The 18647-nt window shown below is 38.5% G+C and overlaps 1 protein-coding gene across 5 annotated transcripts in view; it reads left to right on the plus strand.

Moving 5' to 3' along the window:
* LOC137132113 (inactive N-acetylated-alpha-linked acidic dipeptidase-like protein 2) overlaps window positions 1-18647 on the plus strand; it is a 457260-nt gene that overhangs the window by 298825 nt on the left and 139788 nt on the right. For all 5 annotated transcript variants that reach the window (XM_067514226.1, XM_067514227.1, XM_067514229.1 and 2 more), the window contains 3 exons: window positions 7084-7176; window positions 13457-13644; window positions 14099-14227. In XM_067514226.1, coding sequence (XP_067370327.1) covers window positions 7084-7176; window positions 13457-13644; window positions 14099-14227 — 410 coding nt within the window. The remainder of the gene's footprint in view (window positions 1-7083; window positions 7177-13456; window positions 13645-14098; window positions 14228-18647) is intronic.

Consider the following 18647-nt stretch of genomic DNA (forward strand, 5'->3'; position numbering starts at 1 on the left):
GAGATACATCTTACTGCTTGGTAAGATCTAGTGGCTATAGTGAATACGAAAACTTCACTTACTATTTAGATACTTCAGAATTTGTCAAAGAGTAGGCTGGGGAGGTGGACTGTTCATAAAACTCAAGATTTTATGAGACACGGACCAACAGAAAAACAAGTGCAGTGAGAGATAATTGTTGTTGTTGATTTTGCAACAGTTACATAAAATCAGTAATTCCTTAATCTGATGTCCTGTGTTGCATGATGTCAAGGAAAACATGACTACCTAACTTAACCTACCCCAGATTTTTATGCCTAGCCCTAACTAAACTACAGTATATAACATCATCAAAAGATTCAAATAATCAGGAGGAAAACTAGATGCATGTGATCTTTGGGCCCTCAGGCAGCACTGCATTAAAAACAGGCATGATTCTCTACTGGACATCACTGCACGGGCTCAGGAACACTTCCAGAAATCACAGTTCATCATACAATTGACAAATGTAAGATAAAACTGTATCATGCAAGGAAGAATCCATACGTGAACATGATGCAGAAATGCCGCCATCTTCTCTGGGCCAAAGCTAATTTAAATGATTTTAGGAAAATGGAAAAATTGAAAATTGTTCTGTGGTCAGATGAATCAAAATTTGTATTCTTTTTTGAAACCATGGAGTGTGGACTAAAAAGGGGAGAGAGAGCATCCAGCTTCTTATCAGCGCACAGTTCAAAAGCCCGCATCTCTGATGAAATGGGGCTGCATTAGTGCCTATGGTGTGGGCAGCTTTCACATGTGGAAAGGCTCTATCAGTGCTGAAAAGTACATAGAGGTTCTAGAGCAACATATGCTCCCATCCAGACAACCTCTCTTTCAGGGAAGGACTTGCAAATTTCAGCAAGACAATGCTAAACCACACTCTGCATCCATCACAACAGCATGGCTATGCAGGAGAAGAGTCCGGTTGCTGAGCTGACCTCTTGCAGCCCAGACCTTTCAGCAATAGAAATATAATAAAATAAAACACAAATCTAGCAACAAAGCCCCAGGACTGTTGGGCAGCACAATTATTCAGTTTCAGACATCCTGCATCAGACAAAAATGGGACAACATTCCTCTTCTAAACTCCAGCAGCTGGTCTCATCGCATACCAGACGTTTACAGACAGTCGTTAAATGAAGAGGGGGGGCTAAACAATGGTAAACATCACCCTGTTCCAACTTTTTTGAGATGTTACTGCCATCAAATTCAAAATGAGCCAATTTGTTCCATGACATGTTACATATCTAGTTTATGGGAATAAAATATGGGTTGATGAAATTAGCAAATCATAGCATTCGGTTTTTATTTACATTTTACACATCTTTCAGACTTTGTGGGAATTGGGTTTTTTTAACATATTATGTAGCTCAGTTGGTAAAGGCAGTCGTCCACGGACCACAGGGTGAGTGGTTCGATCCCTGGCCCTGGCTATATGTCAAAGTGTCCCTGGGCAAGACGCTGAACCCCTAACAGCCCATTCCCCTCCCCAGCTGTGCAGTGCTGGTCCCAGCCTGGAACAAATTGGGGAGGGTTGCGTCAGGAAGTGCATCCGGTGTAAAAACTGTGCCAAATCAACATGTGGACAATGATCTGCTGTGGCGACCCTGAACTCACGGGATAAGCTGAAAGGACAAAAAAAAACAAACATATTATGTAATAAAAACATCCTGCAAAAACAGAAGCACTCATTGTCGGTCTGTCCGTTGGTAGCAGATAAACAACTGTTTATTCATAGGATAGCATGTAAATAAACATGCTCAACAGAACGTACCTGCATAACCACAGCTTCACCAAAAGCCATGCAATTTGTCATGAGTAGTTTAACCATAGCATGACACCAATTCCTGGCCCAAAAGGGACATCACAATTAACATCTCCTCGAACTCTCAGTTTCTCTGTTGTCCTGTAACAAACCTATGTAAGTTAGGGGAAGAACAAACCAATCTTGGAGACTTCTGCCTTCTTTCCTCAGATTGAAAAAGCTACTTGGAGGACTAGTGAAACATTTGAACTGACCAGAATTAAGTCCAGTTGCCATGACTCACCTTCAACCCACTCAGTGAGTGTAAACTAAAGAAACCTTTCACTTGAGAGGTGAAGCATCTTCAAAATATTCAAGCAAATCCTGTTAGCTCGAGAACATTTGGAATAACCATGACCTGGATGACTGAAAGTCTCCAAAAACTTGGCAGTCACCGACACGTCGTCAGTATGTGATACCCTGGGTGGATTGTAGTCTCATTCTACAGTTAGGTTAATTTCCAAAAATTGCATATTGTAGCTTTAAGCTCAGCTAGATATTATGTCCCCAGCTTGACATCTTCTCATGTAACTCTCAAAAAGAAACTGATTAAAGACATTTCCCCAAATGTACTGTATCAAGATGGGTAGCCTTTCTTATTTTGTATCATGCTATTGGACAGATGTCAATGCCATGAGCTAATCTGTAGTATTAGTACTTTTTCAGTGTGTTTTGGGTGATGTTTCTTGAGGCTGACAGAAGTTAAGTATCTAGTTTAAGGCCCTGTTTCAAAGACTAAAGGTTGTACAGGGGCAGGGCCTGTATCCCAAGAGACAGCCTTTATAACTGCTCTGCCACCCTGCAGCATACACAAGGAAATCATGAAATCTACCAGGAGTGCAACTTGTCAAATGTGTAGCACAGTACTGTTGCTAACATCACACTTCTGACAGATTCGGTGAATTAGGACACATCCTACATGCTTCACTGTTGTTAGCATTTCTTGGTAAATACACGGTGAGAGGAGCTGCAGAAATATCTGCCTTAACATTATTAGTTATTAAAAATCAGACACTAAATATTTTCATCAACACTCCAAACTTAACAAAGAGCCACCTCTTACCTGTAGCAGTGGCCATATCTGTAAACGTATTCACCACAAAGGGAAATTGCTCTGCTCTCGCTGCTCTCTGTATGCACATCTGCAGATTGAATACACAAAGAGGCCACATGTTCCTTTAGCCAAAGTCATTTGTGCCAATGTCAAAAGTGATAAATGGGTTATGTGGCGCCTATGAGAGAAAGCAGTGAATTTTTACAATGTATTAAATGGGAGTGAGAGGGCGAGGGAGCAAGCAGCCAGAGAGGGGAGGGAAGGAGAGTTGGAGGACTGGAGTGGAGCAGGAAAAGTGGGCTGTCATGCTGGAGTGCTGTGCTGTAGGCAGGGGACCTCTGTCACACACAGTTTGAGTCCCTGCTTCACATCTTTACTGGCACCTCGTCTGTATTTCCCTCAGATATCCAGCCATCAACACCCCTAGAGCTCACAGCCATCCAGCAAGGCAGAGATGGCAGACACAATATCCAATGACTGCTCTGTCGAATGCATCAAAAGGCACTGTGGACTATGCGTGGTTGAGTGTGGTCTGTCTTTGTGAGAGTCAGTCTGGGTTTCAGACCTTCACGTAAAGGACATTTACTTTTTCAGGTCATTGTAGTTTTCTGGTTAGTTCCAATTTACAGAATGGGTTTTATTTGTGTTTTTCACTAGTGTTAGAAAGATTACACATACAGTACTGTACTTAAGTACATTTATGAGGCATCTTATTTACTGCTGCTTTATACTTGTACTTTGACATGGCCACATTTCAGAGGTAAATTGACTTTTTACTCCTATAAAAAGTTTCAGCAATACAGAAAAGTATATTTATTCAACTAAAAACATTTAGTACTGTGCAAAATTCTTTGGACAGATCAAGATGTGAAAAGCTTCTTGGGGCGACTGTGGCACAGGAAGGTAGAGCGGTTGTCCACCAACTTCACAGTTGTTCAATCCCTGGCTCCTCTGGTCACATGTCGAAGTGTCCTTGAGCAAGACACTGAACCCCAACTTAGTTGCTCCCGGTGAGAGTTGGCCAGCTGCATAGCAGCGCCCCCATCGGTGTATGAGTGTGTATGTGACTGTGAGTGTGAATGGGTGAACAAGAAACAGTGTAAAGTGCTTTGAGTGCCAATAGGTAGAAAAGCGCTATATAAGTGCAGCACATTTACCATTCTTAGTGTTCGCTTGAGCTACTTTTGGCTATGGTTGTAAGTTGCTTCTTAATCCTTGTTTTAGTTGTTGCTTGTTGATCAGTGCATGCACATCTTGCTAATATACGACCAAGTTTCGGTTACAACTTTCAAAGGGAAGTAAGCAAACATACTAGAGAAGTGCTGTTTAAGCTTTTATAAATAAATATGAAGATTCTGGAGAGGTCAAGGACAAAAACAGGAGTGGAAACCAAGAAATATCTCAATATTTGATGAGAAGTTGAGTTTCTTCTTTAAAGTAGTAGTCTTTAAGAAGTCCAGCAAGGACCTGTCTCAACATCCGGCAGCTTTATATGGAGGCCAACTAAATCTTTACACAGTCCAGTGCTGGTCAGCAATGGCTTTTGTTTAAGGATAGCAGCCAAGAAACCAGGCAAGTGGACTGAGATAGGGGGAAAACAATTGTATTGTTTAATGAGTCTGTTTTGGTTTGGCGTGTTGGAAAATTGTTCAAATTGATGGGATGTTATGAATCCCCCAAAGCCCAGACTTGAATGTCATAGAGGCAGTAGTGAAATCAACTGGACAGAGAAAGAATTAAAATACAGTTTAAAGATGAACACTGGGAAGTGATGATGGAAGCCTGGTATAATTTAACAATAGATTACTTAACATGCAGAAAATGTACTTGTAAAACAATACTTTTATTCTTTGTTGATTTTCATACCTTTACCTAACTAAATGGTCTGAGCACTTCTTCTACCACTGTTTATCACCAAAATACATCTGAGGGATTCCTGACCTTAGCAATAACAAATGTGGATGCATCACTGCATAGTCAGGTCAAATCCCATCAGTTGTTCTTTCATATTCTAATATAAAATTAGATTTTTAATCAACCCCCCCTTACAACAAGAGTGATGCAGAGAAACCACACAAATGTGTACTGTGTTCACACAGACACACAAAGACAAAGAAGGGCCAAAACGTTTAACCTGTTAGACTGTTAAAGAATCTGTTTGGTGTCATTTCACATGGCCATTATATTAGCTTGTTACAGACACATTCAGCATTGAAACTACCATTCCATGAATTCATTATATTCAGTTTTCTTTATAGGAGAAGATGGCTTTCAAAATGTTATGCACATTATTTTTCATCATTTATTTCTACTATCATTACAATTTCTCTAGTCAAAGTCTTTTGGATTTTTAATATTTGTACTATACTATAAATATGCTCCAAAACTCTACTGTTCACTACAGACTAATGAGCCTCTACATTCACTAAAAGCCTGTCAGAGACGAGACTTCTGGGTGATCACGAGGCTCGACTTGGCCAATTGGGCTGCTCACAAGATTGATCATTAAGAAGTCTATGTAGAGATGAAAGAGAAGTTTAAAGCGAATGACAGGCCTGATCACTTAGTAGATTTGTGTCCTGATATTGCTGTGGTCTTATGTAGTGTCTGAACAGGAATTTTTCTAAAGCAGTTCAGATATGAACAAAGTCCATTCTAAAGCATCAAACCCCAAACTCGGTCTCTTAACATGGCCATGATGAATTGGCCAACATGGGAGGGTCTTAAACTGATGTAGTTCCTCTGGGTCAATAAAAGCTGGCACATATACACAGTTATCTCATTTGCATTGTCTGTTACCCACCCTGTTCAACTTTTTGTTACAAATATTTTTGTGTGAACTCCTTGTTATTTCCGTCACCCAGTTTGTGTTGTAAAACTTTCTCAGCACCTTTGCTTGGTGTTCACCTCTATGTCCAATGCTTCTTCATTAATTAGGGAAAATTCTTAATGTGGAAAGGTGCAGTCAAAGCTTCATGTGACACAGCAGTGACAGAGGTAATGAGCTAATTGCTTCTAAAACTTTGTCAGTATAGCTTGCGTCAAGTCATGACAGGCCCTTTGTGGATTTTCCCTTTTTTTGGGGGGGGGGGGGGTTGATCAGTGGCTTTCATTCTTATTTACTGTATTTTCATAATAATGAACAAATGAGCAGAGATTGGACAGGGCAGGACTGGGCAGAGTGCATTGACTGTTCATTCTAGCAATAGCTTTAACTGTCTTGTGTCCTTAAGTCCAGCAAGCACTTTAAAACTGCGTAGAGTTTTGTGTGAACCGTGGCCAAAAAAAACACTGCAGTGGAAATACGGTACAGTAAAGGGCATTCAATAAAATACAATACAATTAGAGTAAGTTCTGTAGATTCAGATCTGGTTTTAAGACGATCTTAGTTGGGAGAGAACAGGCTGTCGATGGATTTTTGAGGAGATGCGGGAAGTTAATGCCGTTGTTCAGTTGTGGCAGCAAAATTTTCCGGACTGCACTCACATCAGTGCACTTGACCAATCTCAACTGAATGGACAAACTGCTACTTCCGAACAGAAAAAAAAAAAAATGGACTTCACTAAAACCGTGCTCTGCACATCTATCCTGAATAATGCAGTGCAGCTGCCAGGCCATAGCAACAGAAAGATTTGGGAAAGTGAGAGGAAGTGGAGAGTCCCCTCAACCTTCACATTAAATCATAATTCCAGCTCCTAAGAGCCTTATATTACAGGACTATATGCTATCCTCAAATTTGTTTTCATGAAATGTTTTGAAAGACCCGCAGTTTGCCTACAGGGCAAACAGGTCAGTAGATGATGTGGTTACCATGCTGTATTTCTAGAAGCCCTATAGTATAGAAGGAATTGTGCTGGAAAACACTGCACATGAATTTGCCTTTATGTCATTCTTATGTTATCAGTTACTCCCGTTAACTAGCATTGTTATACTGTTTACTTTTTGCTTTAGAGTGACCCACAACCCAAGGCAAATTCCTTCTGTGTTAGCATATTTGGCCAATAAATTTGATTCCGTTATTTCCCTGCCCTGATGTCAGTTGAGCAAAGAAAAAAAACAACACTGACAAAAGATTTTTCTGCAATTTTTACCGTATGCCCATTGAGAGTGTGTGTTTTAAATGGGAATGTTTAATGTGGAATCAGGTAAAAGGAAACAAAGCTCATCTCAAAGTTTTTTTTCCCCCCTTTGTCTTTTTTCCTAGAACGAAAGACAATTACGCTGACTGTTGGAAACCAGTTCTTCTACAGGAAAATCTACAATGTAGTGGGATATCTTAAAGGAAAGAGGAACCCAGGTTTGTAAATTCTTCAAGAGTTTCTGCAGCCACTAACTAGCTATTGTAATCAGTTTTTCTCGTGATAAACAGCCCTTTTTTGCAATTCACTTTGTTTCCTGATTTCATCTGTGGTAAGTGCGGCAGAAAGGCATTTTTTTTTTTTGTCAGGATTCATTTTAACGTGGACCCAAGAGCAACAAAGCGAGAAAGGTTCAGTGAGACAATTTAGCTTTATTTTCAGATCAGAAAACAAGACATAGAAAATAACAAAGACTCGCTCCTGTTATGGAGGACAAAGACAAACTCTGAGGGATTATTACGAACTAGAAAACAGACAAACTCGGAGGGAATACTACAAAGTTAGAAGACAAGGATTTAAACTAGAAACAACAACAACTAGGAAATTAATGAGGGCAGAATGCTAGATAGACTTAAACTAGCAACGACACCAACAACCAAATGTTAAACCAAAACACAGAAACCTAATCTTTAACCAGGGGAGTGGATACTAAGAATGATTTAACCAAGAACTAAACAATAACCCTGAGAAAAAAAACAGAAACACTGGAAAACTAGACATTCACGTAGCATTCAACAAATGCACACTAGAGTTTTCACCAGAGTGAAAACCCAAGAACAAACCTCAAACCAAGAACTCGATTACAGTGGTCCACAGGAACAAGAGGAAAGGAGTCCAAAAATCCATGAGATGGGTAAACTGGAGAGAAGTGTGGCACAGGTGACAGCATCAGTGAACAAAGACAATGATCCAGCAGGAGAGCTGGGTTAAAAAGGGCAGGGGAACAGGTGAAAGCAACTGAGAGCGGTGATGACTGGTGAAGCTGGAGACAAAACTGGGGACAGGAAGTGGAGAAAAGGACAAACAAAATAAAAGTCCTGGGCAGGAAGTGAACAAGAGTGTCGGATCATGATAAGTTTATGTTGTTATGTTATCTTATATATTATCTTAAGATGTTATGGTTCATCTTAAGATAATATATAGATTAAAGCAATAATTTGATAAATTGGTGATTATTAACATCTTATGGGCAGAAGGTTGGAGACGAAAAACTATAATTCTGTCTTTAGCTGTAGTCTTTGTGGTGCATTCAAGTTCCCCCTTTTAGAATAGAGACAGGTGACATGAGCCAACACAACAGTTTGCCTTTGTCACCGCTGGTTCTTTAACGTAGGTAGAGTAGACAAGGTGAAGTAGGAAACAACCAGCTTGGCTCTGAGAGTAGTTACCAGGAAATCAACAGAGACTACAGAAAGTTAGTGCCTTCAGCTAATGAGGTTTACTTCAAAAAAATTTGAGTTGATTGTTATGGAGTGTTAAATGAGCTTTGAAGTGCTCACAGACACATTTTATAACCTTCAGAACCTTCAATAATATCTACAGTTTTAGTAAAGTAGAGGAAGACAATATAATATTGTATGTACATACTAATCAACTAATTCACACATATAGGACAATATTCTCAAGATAAACACTGCAAGCCATTTTTGGCTAATAGAAAAGACCTGCCAGACCTTTTGTGCCAAAGGACAGTCTGTTTGTTCTCCTACAATTCTTAATAGAAATATCTAAATAGTCCACAATACTGCCTATGTCTCTCTACTTTCAGTGCTGGACCATGGTGTATAAGAACTGTATTTTTCTGATAATGGTGACCATATGCAGCTGGAACGTAGTTGTTGAGAGTAGAATTTGGAAGCCAATAAACTCAAAGAGGCAGAAAACTGTATTCACCTTCTGAACAGGTTGATTTGTAACCTCTTTCAAAAGATGTATTGTCATGATGTATTGAAGTCTTTCTTATTCCAACCTCCTAAACATAAAAGTCAATTCATCACTGGTCAAGAATGGGGGTCGAAAAATTTTTAAAATTAATCTCTCTGCCCCTTTTCTTTGTTGGTCTCCTCCCGTGTCCCCATCAGCTCAGCACATTTCTACACAATATGTCCTTTTATTGTTTAAATGGCATTCAGCCCCATCCACTTAGCCCCTTATGCCTTAAAAACTGTCACTATTCTGTGGATACCCTTTATGTTGTTGTTGCTTTACCCAGCGGCCATTCTCCTCTCCACTTGTAGCAGCGCCATCACAACTGTACCTGTCCTGCTCAGTCACTGGTGGAAAATTACCTTGTTGATTTACAGTGTGATATTAGGCAGCCATAATGGGCCACTAAAGCAGATGATTTGCCCCACAAATCTCTGGAAAGAGTGATGCTTTAACTAGTTGTTGGCATTTGATCATATGTCTGTATCATGCTCGTTTCGTATCTCAAACCTACAAGGTCTTATTTTCATTCTAAAAAAATAACATCTTGTCAAGCATGTGTTGCATTAGTAAAATAATCTAATTCTAAAAACTATATCTAACTTCTTCTTAATAAAATATTAGCTAAAGTTGAGCTGATTTAATCAGTAACAAGCAACAAAAATGGTCTGTAATGTAAAATAATTGTCATTGAGTGTGAGTATTGTCAGTCTACAATTATTATGTTAGAGAATTAAACCTGCTCCTTCACATTTTGCATTGTTACTATTAAAAAAAGTGCAAACTGGTTTACACAGTCACACGCAACATAATATGAATGACTGAACAAAAACTGAAATTTAGCTCAGGTCCTTCCTATTTCTCTTGAGCATTGCTGAGATGTTTCTACACCTTGACTGGAGTCCACCTGTGGTAAAGTAAATGGATTAGACATAGATTTGGAAAGGCACACACCTCTCAATAGAAGGCCGCACAGCTGACAATGCATACTGTATCAGAACAAAAGCCATGAGGGCAAAGGAACTGCTTGCAGAAACAGGATTATTATCAGCCACAGATTGGACAAAAGCTACAAAACATTTCTGCTGCACTGCAGGTTTCCAGGAGCACAGTGGCCTTCATAATTATCATATGGTTGAAGTTTGGCACAACCAGGAATTTTCCAAGAGCTGGTCGCCCGGTCAAACTGAGCAATCAGGTAAGGGTTAGGGAACCCAATGGTCACTCAGCTTCAGCTCCAGAGATCCTCTATAGAGATGGGACAAAGTTCGAGAAGCACAAGCATCACGCAGCCCTCCACTATTCTGTGCTTTATTGCAGATGTCTAGACGGAGGCCACCCCTCACTCTACACACATGAAAGGACACTTGCGGTTTGCAAAAAAGCACGTGAAAGATGCTCAGACTGTGAGGAACAAGGATATACTAATACCATCCCTACAGTGAAGCATGGTGGTGGCAGCATCATGCCGTGGGGGTGTTTTTCCTAAGCAGGGACTGGGAGACTGGTCAGGGTTTAGAAAAAGCTGAATGGAGTAAAGTACAGAGATATTCTCAATGAAAACCTGTTCCACAGCGCTCAGGACCTTACACTGTCCCTGACTTGAACCCTTTTGAACATCTTTGGACAGACCTGAAAATGTCTGTCCAGAGATGTTCCCCATCCAACCTGACTGAGCTTGAGTAGATTTGCAAAGTAGGACTGCAGAAAATCCCCAGTACAAGTGTACAAAGCTTGTTGCGTCATACCTAAAAAGACTTGAGGCTGTAATTGCTGCCACAGGTGCTACAACAAAGTACTGAGCAAAGGATCTGAATAATGACATTTCAGTATTTCCTTTAAATAAATTTTGAAAATTCTAAAAACATTCTGAATGCATTGTAAGTAATAACATGGCAAGTGGAATGACATTAAGTAATATGTCCAAAGAATAAACAGGAGTAGTTTGTGTTTTGAAACATAGCGCAGAGGTTATACATCAAATGCAGAGGATAAGTCTTAAGTGTTCAAATCAACCCATCTCAAACTTTAATGCAACAGCTTTAACCTTACACCTTGTTTCTGTTTTATGATAACATTTACATTTCCATGAGGTTTTTCACTGAATTTACAGAGAATGTGCTCTATATTGTTATCAGAATGTAAAATTAACCATATTGAGATAAGGAATTTCAGGTCATATTGCACAGCTCTATTTTCAACCATAGTAATTATTTGTGGCCTAAGGACACTAAGAACAAAGTACAAGCTATTAATTGTTATATTTCAGTTAAGTTGTGTTTCTCATGAATACATCATTAAACCTTCAGTATGTTAGTCCCCCCCTGAACCAATAAAACAGAAATCATATAAAATTGTGCAGAAAAAAATAAGTAAATTGTATTTTCATACATGAATAATTCAAAGTAGTTTACAGTAAAGATTATTTATGTGATTTACCATGGAAGCTCCTCATGGTGCATTGATGAGTGTTGTCAGATTGTTAGGCTAAGCTAGCAGGCTTTTCTAAGCACCTCTTGTCTCAAACAAAGTCATCAGTGCTCTGTGTTGGAATGATGAGATTTGCTCTGTTCTTTTCTTCGCCTCCAGGAAGCTGTCGTGTGCATCCACACTCAACACCTAGTCTTTGTAGAAAATGTAAGGCATACAAAGGAGCCTGGAGCATTTATGATGCTGTGTTTCTGTGTGTGTGAATACAGGTGAATGTGCTTCCATGGAAAACCGCACTTCGTCAAAGTATCATAAAATGAAATTTGACTGTAGTGTTTACTTGTACTGTATGTGTGACAAAAAGAAATGATATAATCTGCTTGATTGTCTTAAGGAACAATTTTAACCGCAATACCATTGAAGGTAAATGTTTTTAGTCTCACCACACAATTAGCATTACAAATTATTTCTTTTATAATGTCTTTTTGGTGTTAAGTGCACAAAGTTGAAACATAAGATAAGATACATTCTGAAATACAGTGAGAATTTGAAAACTCATGGACAACTCCAACTTTTTCATAGAACTGTATTACACAAAATGAAAAGACTCAGTAGGTTATAGTTGTAGGTTTACATGTAGGATCTAACGTACCATCTATATAAGGCATTAAAGTCCATACATCAATCAATCTACTTATCATGGTAAGAGTCCCAGCTGTCATTTAACAAATGACAGAGAAGGAGTTAAACTACAATATCTTGACATTGTATTTCAATGAGAACAGTTTGCTAAAATGCAGTAATATGGATTAGGTGGAACAATGTATGAAAGTGAACAAAATTAAACTTAAACTTAAAAATTTTACAGTGCAATCTGACACAAAATGTGATCTGTAGATTGTTTTTTGTTTTTTCAAATAAAGAGACCCAAAAGCTGAAAACCCCATATCAATAACGTTTTATTTCAGAAATCTATTTCAGAGACTGTAAATTATGATGATCATTTTCAGCCTCGAAGAATTCTACACAGTTACGATTTTTATAAAGGAGAATCATGTCGCACAGTCTGGAGTTGTGACTCACTGAGGTGTTTTTAATAGTGATTGAGCAACAATGGAGCTCGATATCAGAGAAGAATAAGTTAAAATTTGATTCTGGTTTCACAGATGTTATTGTAAGTAGGATCAATTCATTTTTGTTTTTTTTAGGTTTTACAGAATTTATTGACAAGAAAAAATACATATCTATTCTCAGCCTCATCTCTTAAACCTTGTATGGATTCAAAATACTACATATATTGATCCACTACAAGCACAACTGTGTTCCTTGTACCGAATCTGTCCTTGATTCCATGTGGCTAATGTCACATAAAGCTCCACTGATCCTGTGCTATGGTCAAAACGCATGAAAATGCAGTGTGCACTGAATTCCTCTATAGACTTTATTAGCCCCTCTGATAGGAAGCATGTGGGGACTGTAACAGGAAGTGGCATTTAGCGGGTTATCCAGCTAATATTTATGTTCAATACAAGTTTTCCGCTACTATGAAGCAAGCTTTTTTTTTAATGAGTCTGCATATTTGCTTTCTACTTTGACACAGTGTCCATATGACAACCTATGTCACATACCTGCTTATGTAGAAAGACTGACTGACAACTCCTGTGTGCAGTGTATCAGGCTGCACTGTGCAAGAACTCCAACCTATATGTCCAAATAGGTCTTTGTTGAGAGGCGCCCACACGCAGGGAGACAAGCAGTTAAATTTAAATTGTTGAAATTGCCCTACACCTGGCACAAAAGTGTGTCATCTCATATAATGGTTGTAACTCTAGATTTTGCCCTAAACGGACAAAAACTACATACTAAATACCAGGTGATGGTGATGTTCACCACAGCTGTTTGGACATTGGCAAAGGGTAATGCATATCCTTGTGTCATTTTTGGGTGCTGGGACAAACAACCCAGATAGTCAAGACCGTTCCGCATTATCTGTTTTTAGTTGTACTGTGTGTTATGCTACAGAAATTTATACACAAATGAAACTGAACTTCACTTTTTCTTCTGTTTTAAAATTGTTTTCAGATCGTTACGTGCTGGTTGGCAGTCGTCACGACAGCGACCAGGGAGGCGGGGCTTCAGCCATCATGAACCAGCTCATCGCAGCACTGACAGAACAGACCAAACGAGGATGGGTGCCCGACCGTACTACTGTGTTTTGCTCATGGGGGGGCTCAGCACTGGAAAACATTGGATCCTATGAGTGGGGCAAGGTCAGTAAGGTCATGCGCAATAATGTCAATAATCGTTACACAGAATTTGACTGATTCTTGCACTGTATATACTTTTTTAAATACAAGTGAAAATAGCAACAATTAACAATTACAAGAAGAAAAGGGAGAGCCAATCAAAACAGCAGGAAGCAGGAACATTGCCACAATAAAAGAACAACCCTCTGTAGCTGCAATCAGACTTTATTGTTGTGACTGAGTAGGTTTCATTTGTGATTGACTATTCATGAATCCCATTCTAACGATAGCTCTTAATTTTGACTCACTATACAACTAGAATAAAAAATTAAAAAAAAAAAAACATCTAGCCCTCTACAAAAATGTTTGAAAACTAGAAAGGAAACATTTTGTGCAAGATAATGATGTGATGATGACAATTATACAATTATAAATGTGCATGGGAGTTAAATAATGTGAGCATGTGTCTTCTCTGCAGGATAACAGTGTTGTGCTACAGAGCAGTGCTGTGGCCTATGTCAGTCTGAACTCTCCAGTCAGAGGGACAGAGACCCTGAGGGCTACAGCTTCTCCGACACTCCTGCAGCTCACCTTGGATATACAGAGGGTAACTATGACTACTGCGACAAAATGAATTATTATTATTATTATTTTAAATACATGCTTTTTTTTTGTATTACTATTAGTATTAGAAATACCACTGCTGACATTACTGTGGATGTTAGCATTACAGCAGTTCAACAGTACGTGTAGTTTTACTACTAGTGCTACTTTGCTGCTGTTCTTTGTAGTGCACAAAATATTGTATGAAAAGGATTAGCACTTGAGAATAAACAGAAATAGATTGAAGTTTTTTAGCTTTTTGTGAAAATACTGCTAGTCAGGTTGTCATCAATACAGTAATTGAAATCTTTGCTGTCTTCTGTTCTAATTACATTCTTTCTACTTAAATCAATCTTGTGGAGTTGTCTTTCCAAATTTAAAGATTCATTAAAAATTGTTTGTTAAGGTAACGACTAAAATTTTAGATCGGAATGAAATTCAAAATACTTCACATTCTGCCATTCTGCCACAAACAGCCTAGTAACAAGAAATATCCAAAAGCTATTCAAAGTCAGATACGTCCAGTGTGATAGTAGAGTGTGTATATTTAAAATATGAAAATTAAGAAGAAATGTTAAAATTCAGTGTACTTCAGTTAAAAGCAAATCAGTTCATAAGAGTTGTTCTTGCATGAGACGCAATGTTGCGACCAAAATTGCCAGTTATGTAATATTATATAATTTTTTAAACTATATTGTTATTTAACTTTTTTCTGTCACAGAAGATTAATATTACTTTATTCATAAGAAATCTAACAGGTCATTCTTCTAATTATCCAACCATTCATCCTAAACTGCTTTTACAGCTGCTACAGCCACTAGTGGCGCGCTACCACACTGGTATTAATACCAATCAGATTCATAGGAATTTTTGTGGGTTTTGATAAAAGCAGTGTAATGACCAGTTTTAGCAGAGTGAATACTTTGGACTTAAGACTTGGTTTTAGGGTTAAAGGAAATATATCTATCTCAATGAGTCCTCCCACTTTATCCAACACCTGGGTGGTTTGGAGTAGAGTCAAAGGCAACTGGTTGGACGTAGTTGGTCCTGGTCAGTGACACTGACACTAAACCCTAACTTAATTGCTCCCGGTGACCGTTGGCCGCATAGCAGCTCCCCCATCAGTATGTTAGTGTGTGTGTGATTGTGAGTGTGAATGGGTGAATAAGAAGCAGTGTAAAGCACTTTCATTGCCAATAGGTAGAAAAGTGCTATATAAGTGCAGAACATTTACCATTTACCATTTACCATTTACCGTGCAGTTGGCGGTGACAATTTGTTAAGTGTGTACTGTGTAAAGTTTCTAGTTTTTAATCCTAAGACCCAGTCACTGCCATTCGTTTTTTACATGTTTTAAACATTTTAAATATTTAATGAATTTAATAAATATTTGTTCCTCTGCAACCGATTACGTCACAACTGAGGCAGGCCTACAGTACTGTAGCTACAGCTTTACCTATTATTTCATAGGTTATTTTACTTTCATTTCCCTCCGTAGGCCCTGTAGTTGTCTTTGTTCTTGGATTTCTATCTATAATTTTACTGCTTTTTCCATATTTTTTTTCCTTAAGCACAAATTGTTCAGTTAAGAAGTCTGAGGATTTAGGGTCCAGTCATTCCATTACCGTCGTGTTGCTCCCCGTCATCACATGTGGGCTTTCAGAGATCAGAAATCTGTGATAGTTTATGGAACTCTTTATGTGTAAACTGTCCAGCCTTTGCCAGTCTTTAGGTGTGTCCGCAGCCCAAGGCACAGGAAAACTTACTAATGAGTCAGAAAATATAGAAAATCTCTGATTGGTTAGAACTTTTAGAAGAAGAAAGGGCTGTTCTGTTAGTCCCGGTCACAGCAGGCATTAATAGTATTTCTCCACATGAAAATAAGCTTTGGAACACATTTATACTATTTTGCAGCTCTTGGGAATAGTGAGGTGGACCCCCATATTTATTTTACTACTGCAATTAGTAGTGTTTTTCCACTGCATGCCTCCGACTCAAGTCAACTCGGATCTCCTTGCTTTTTTTTTCTATGTTTGATTGTTTTATTTTGGTTTGGTTTTCCAAGTGTCATGGATTGTACTTGGTACAATCTCTCACCTCGATATCACCTGAATCTTAAGTTACAAGTGAATTGAGGTGATCCCAAACGGTAATGTGAAAAGTACTGCAAGCTACCGATTTGCTGATTGCTGTGCAAAACAGAGTAATTAGCTACAAAAGTTAAATATATATTTTATCTAATCTATTTTATCTACAGTAATAAACACGTTTCCTGACACACTACGGAGTTTTCTCCTGCGTGTTGGAACTGAGATTTTCCTAGCCACGCTGTCATCATACATGTGACACCTTGTTGACTTTTTTACCTGTACCAAGCTTATTTTAGCAGCATTACGGTTCCTTATTTCACTCCTGTGCTTATACTGTTGCTCCCTTTATGCTCTGCTTTTTTATTCTTGCTCTTTAAACGAGTTTGACACGGTAGTTCATTAATACGTGAAATACAGTCACAAAGAAAAGGGAGAGTGACTTTTATTTAAAGTATGTCACCTATCATGTGAATAACACTCAGTAGGAGCTAAATAAAACTTTGCGTCACTCTCACTCCATCCCACACTTTCACATTCACACACAATCTGCAGTGACCATTCTACTGATTAAGTACAGCAGCTCTATGATTCAGCCTCCCTAACTGTCTGTTCATTCCAACCTGGGGGTGTTTTTGCAGATATGTTCAATCCTTGCAGACATCTTCCTCCCAACTTTTATCATCTTTTTAAACTTTGAAAACTTTTGCCTTTTGAAAAAAGAAAAACATATACCTCATCATCACTCTCTTGCTCTCATTTCCTTCCCCCACTGCCTCCTCCTCCTTTCTTTGTTAGTTTCCTTTCTCCCTTAAGCACTACATCTCTCTTTCTACACCTCACACTCTCTCTCCTTCTATCACCTCTTAATCTCCTCTTTCATCAGTAACAAGCACTGTACCTCCTCCTCTTTTTCCTCATTAAAATCTCCCTCTGTCATCCCTTCAGATTATCCTATACGGTGCTTTTATTTGTCGTTAGGTCAGTCGTCCATCTTCAGGGAATATTCATGTTCCTGTCAGGAGGCCACAGGTTGACAGAGAGTGCAGTGCTATGTTCCTTTATTCTTCTATTCTGTCATAAACTAATTAAAAGCAATGGCCCAGTCTACCTGTGACATCCAGCTGTAATAAAGCTAAAGACAAACTGTGCCAAAGACATACGAAGAGGAAGGAAAAAGAACAAAGTAACTTCAGATTCTGAGGTTTTATGATTTTTTTCCCCCTAACAAATCTGCCCAGGCTGGTTTCATATGTTGTATTAAACTATTCAGTTAGATTAAAAATTTAAAAGTAAAGTCTGATCTTTATTTATTTCTAGTCCATGAGCAAGTTCAAACATGTCTTTAACTATACCATGACAGAGAGGACTGAATACTTATACAATGTTGTGCTAGAATATTGAAATGGATGCTAATGGATGATGCTAATGGAACGGAGGCTATAGCTGAAGAGGTGACGTAATGAATTTGACTGTCTTACATGGCCTCTCTTTTCCTTGCATTGAAATTTCTAAACATTTAAATTGCATGGAGTCAAAATTTGAATCTAGGGTTTTAAACTTCAAATCACAGTTCCGTTTACACATGCTTTGATTTATTTTACAATGGGCTTTTAGGCTGGGGCTGGTGCATTTGCACACATAGTCATTACATAGATAAAGGCAGGCAAATAAAAAGAATATGGAGGCAAAGCAGCATGTCCCTCATCCTTAATGCCCATATCAGTCCCTACTTACTTATATGACCCACAAAACTAGTGCCCCCTGGTAGGGAGGCAGGTGTCTGTTTTTTAATTATTTAAAATTGGTTCTGAATGGTTAGACACAAATCGGATGCTTAGTGTTAGTAAAAAAAAACACTGCTTCTTAAACATCACATTTCAGAGGGTGTCTGTCACATTAAGACAGTGAAAATGGACAGTAACGGTGTTTTCACACTGGACTTGAAGGCCGGTCTCACATGGAAAATCCCAGTGTTTTGTGGCCTAATCAAACCACTCGAACCTTCTCCTGACAAAGTTCTTGGGATCTAAATACTAGTACTGTATTTTCTACAGCTTCTTCATGTTAATACGGGCAGGAACGTGGTCAGTGCGAGTAGCTATATGAATACTCAGTAAATAATGAACATAATTTGGTAAAGATTACAAATGCTGCGAAAAGACAACGCTGATTAATGGTAGCAATATTTGTAAAGAATTATTTTTTGTAGGTTTTAGTAGATTGTACTAGGAATATCCAGAGTTTAGAGTTCATAGACTAATTAAGAACATATTCACCACATTAATCAGCAGTTCAGTAGATTTGAAAGGGAAAATTGTGGTTAATTACAACTTG

This window comes from Channa argus, chromosome 8 (genome assembly GCF_033026475.1).
Source record: "Channa argus isolate prfri chromosome 8, Channa argus male v1.0, whole genome shotgun sequence".
Lineage (NCBI taxonomy): Eukaryota > Metazoa > Chordata > Actinopteri > Anabantiformes > Channidae > Channa > Channa argus.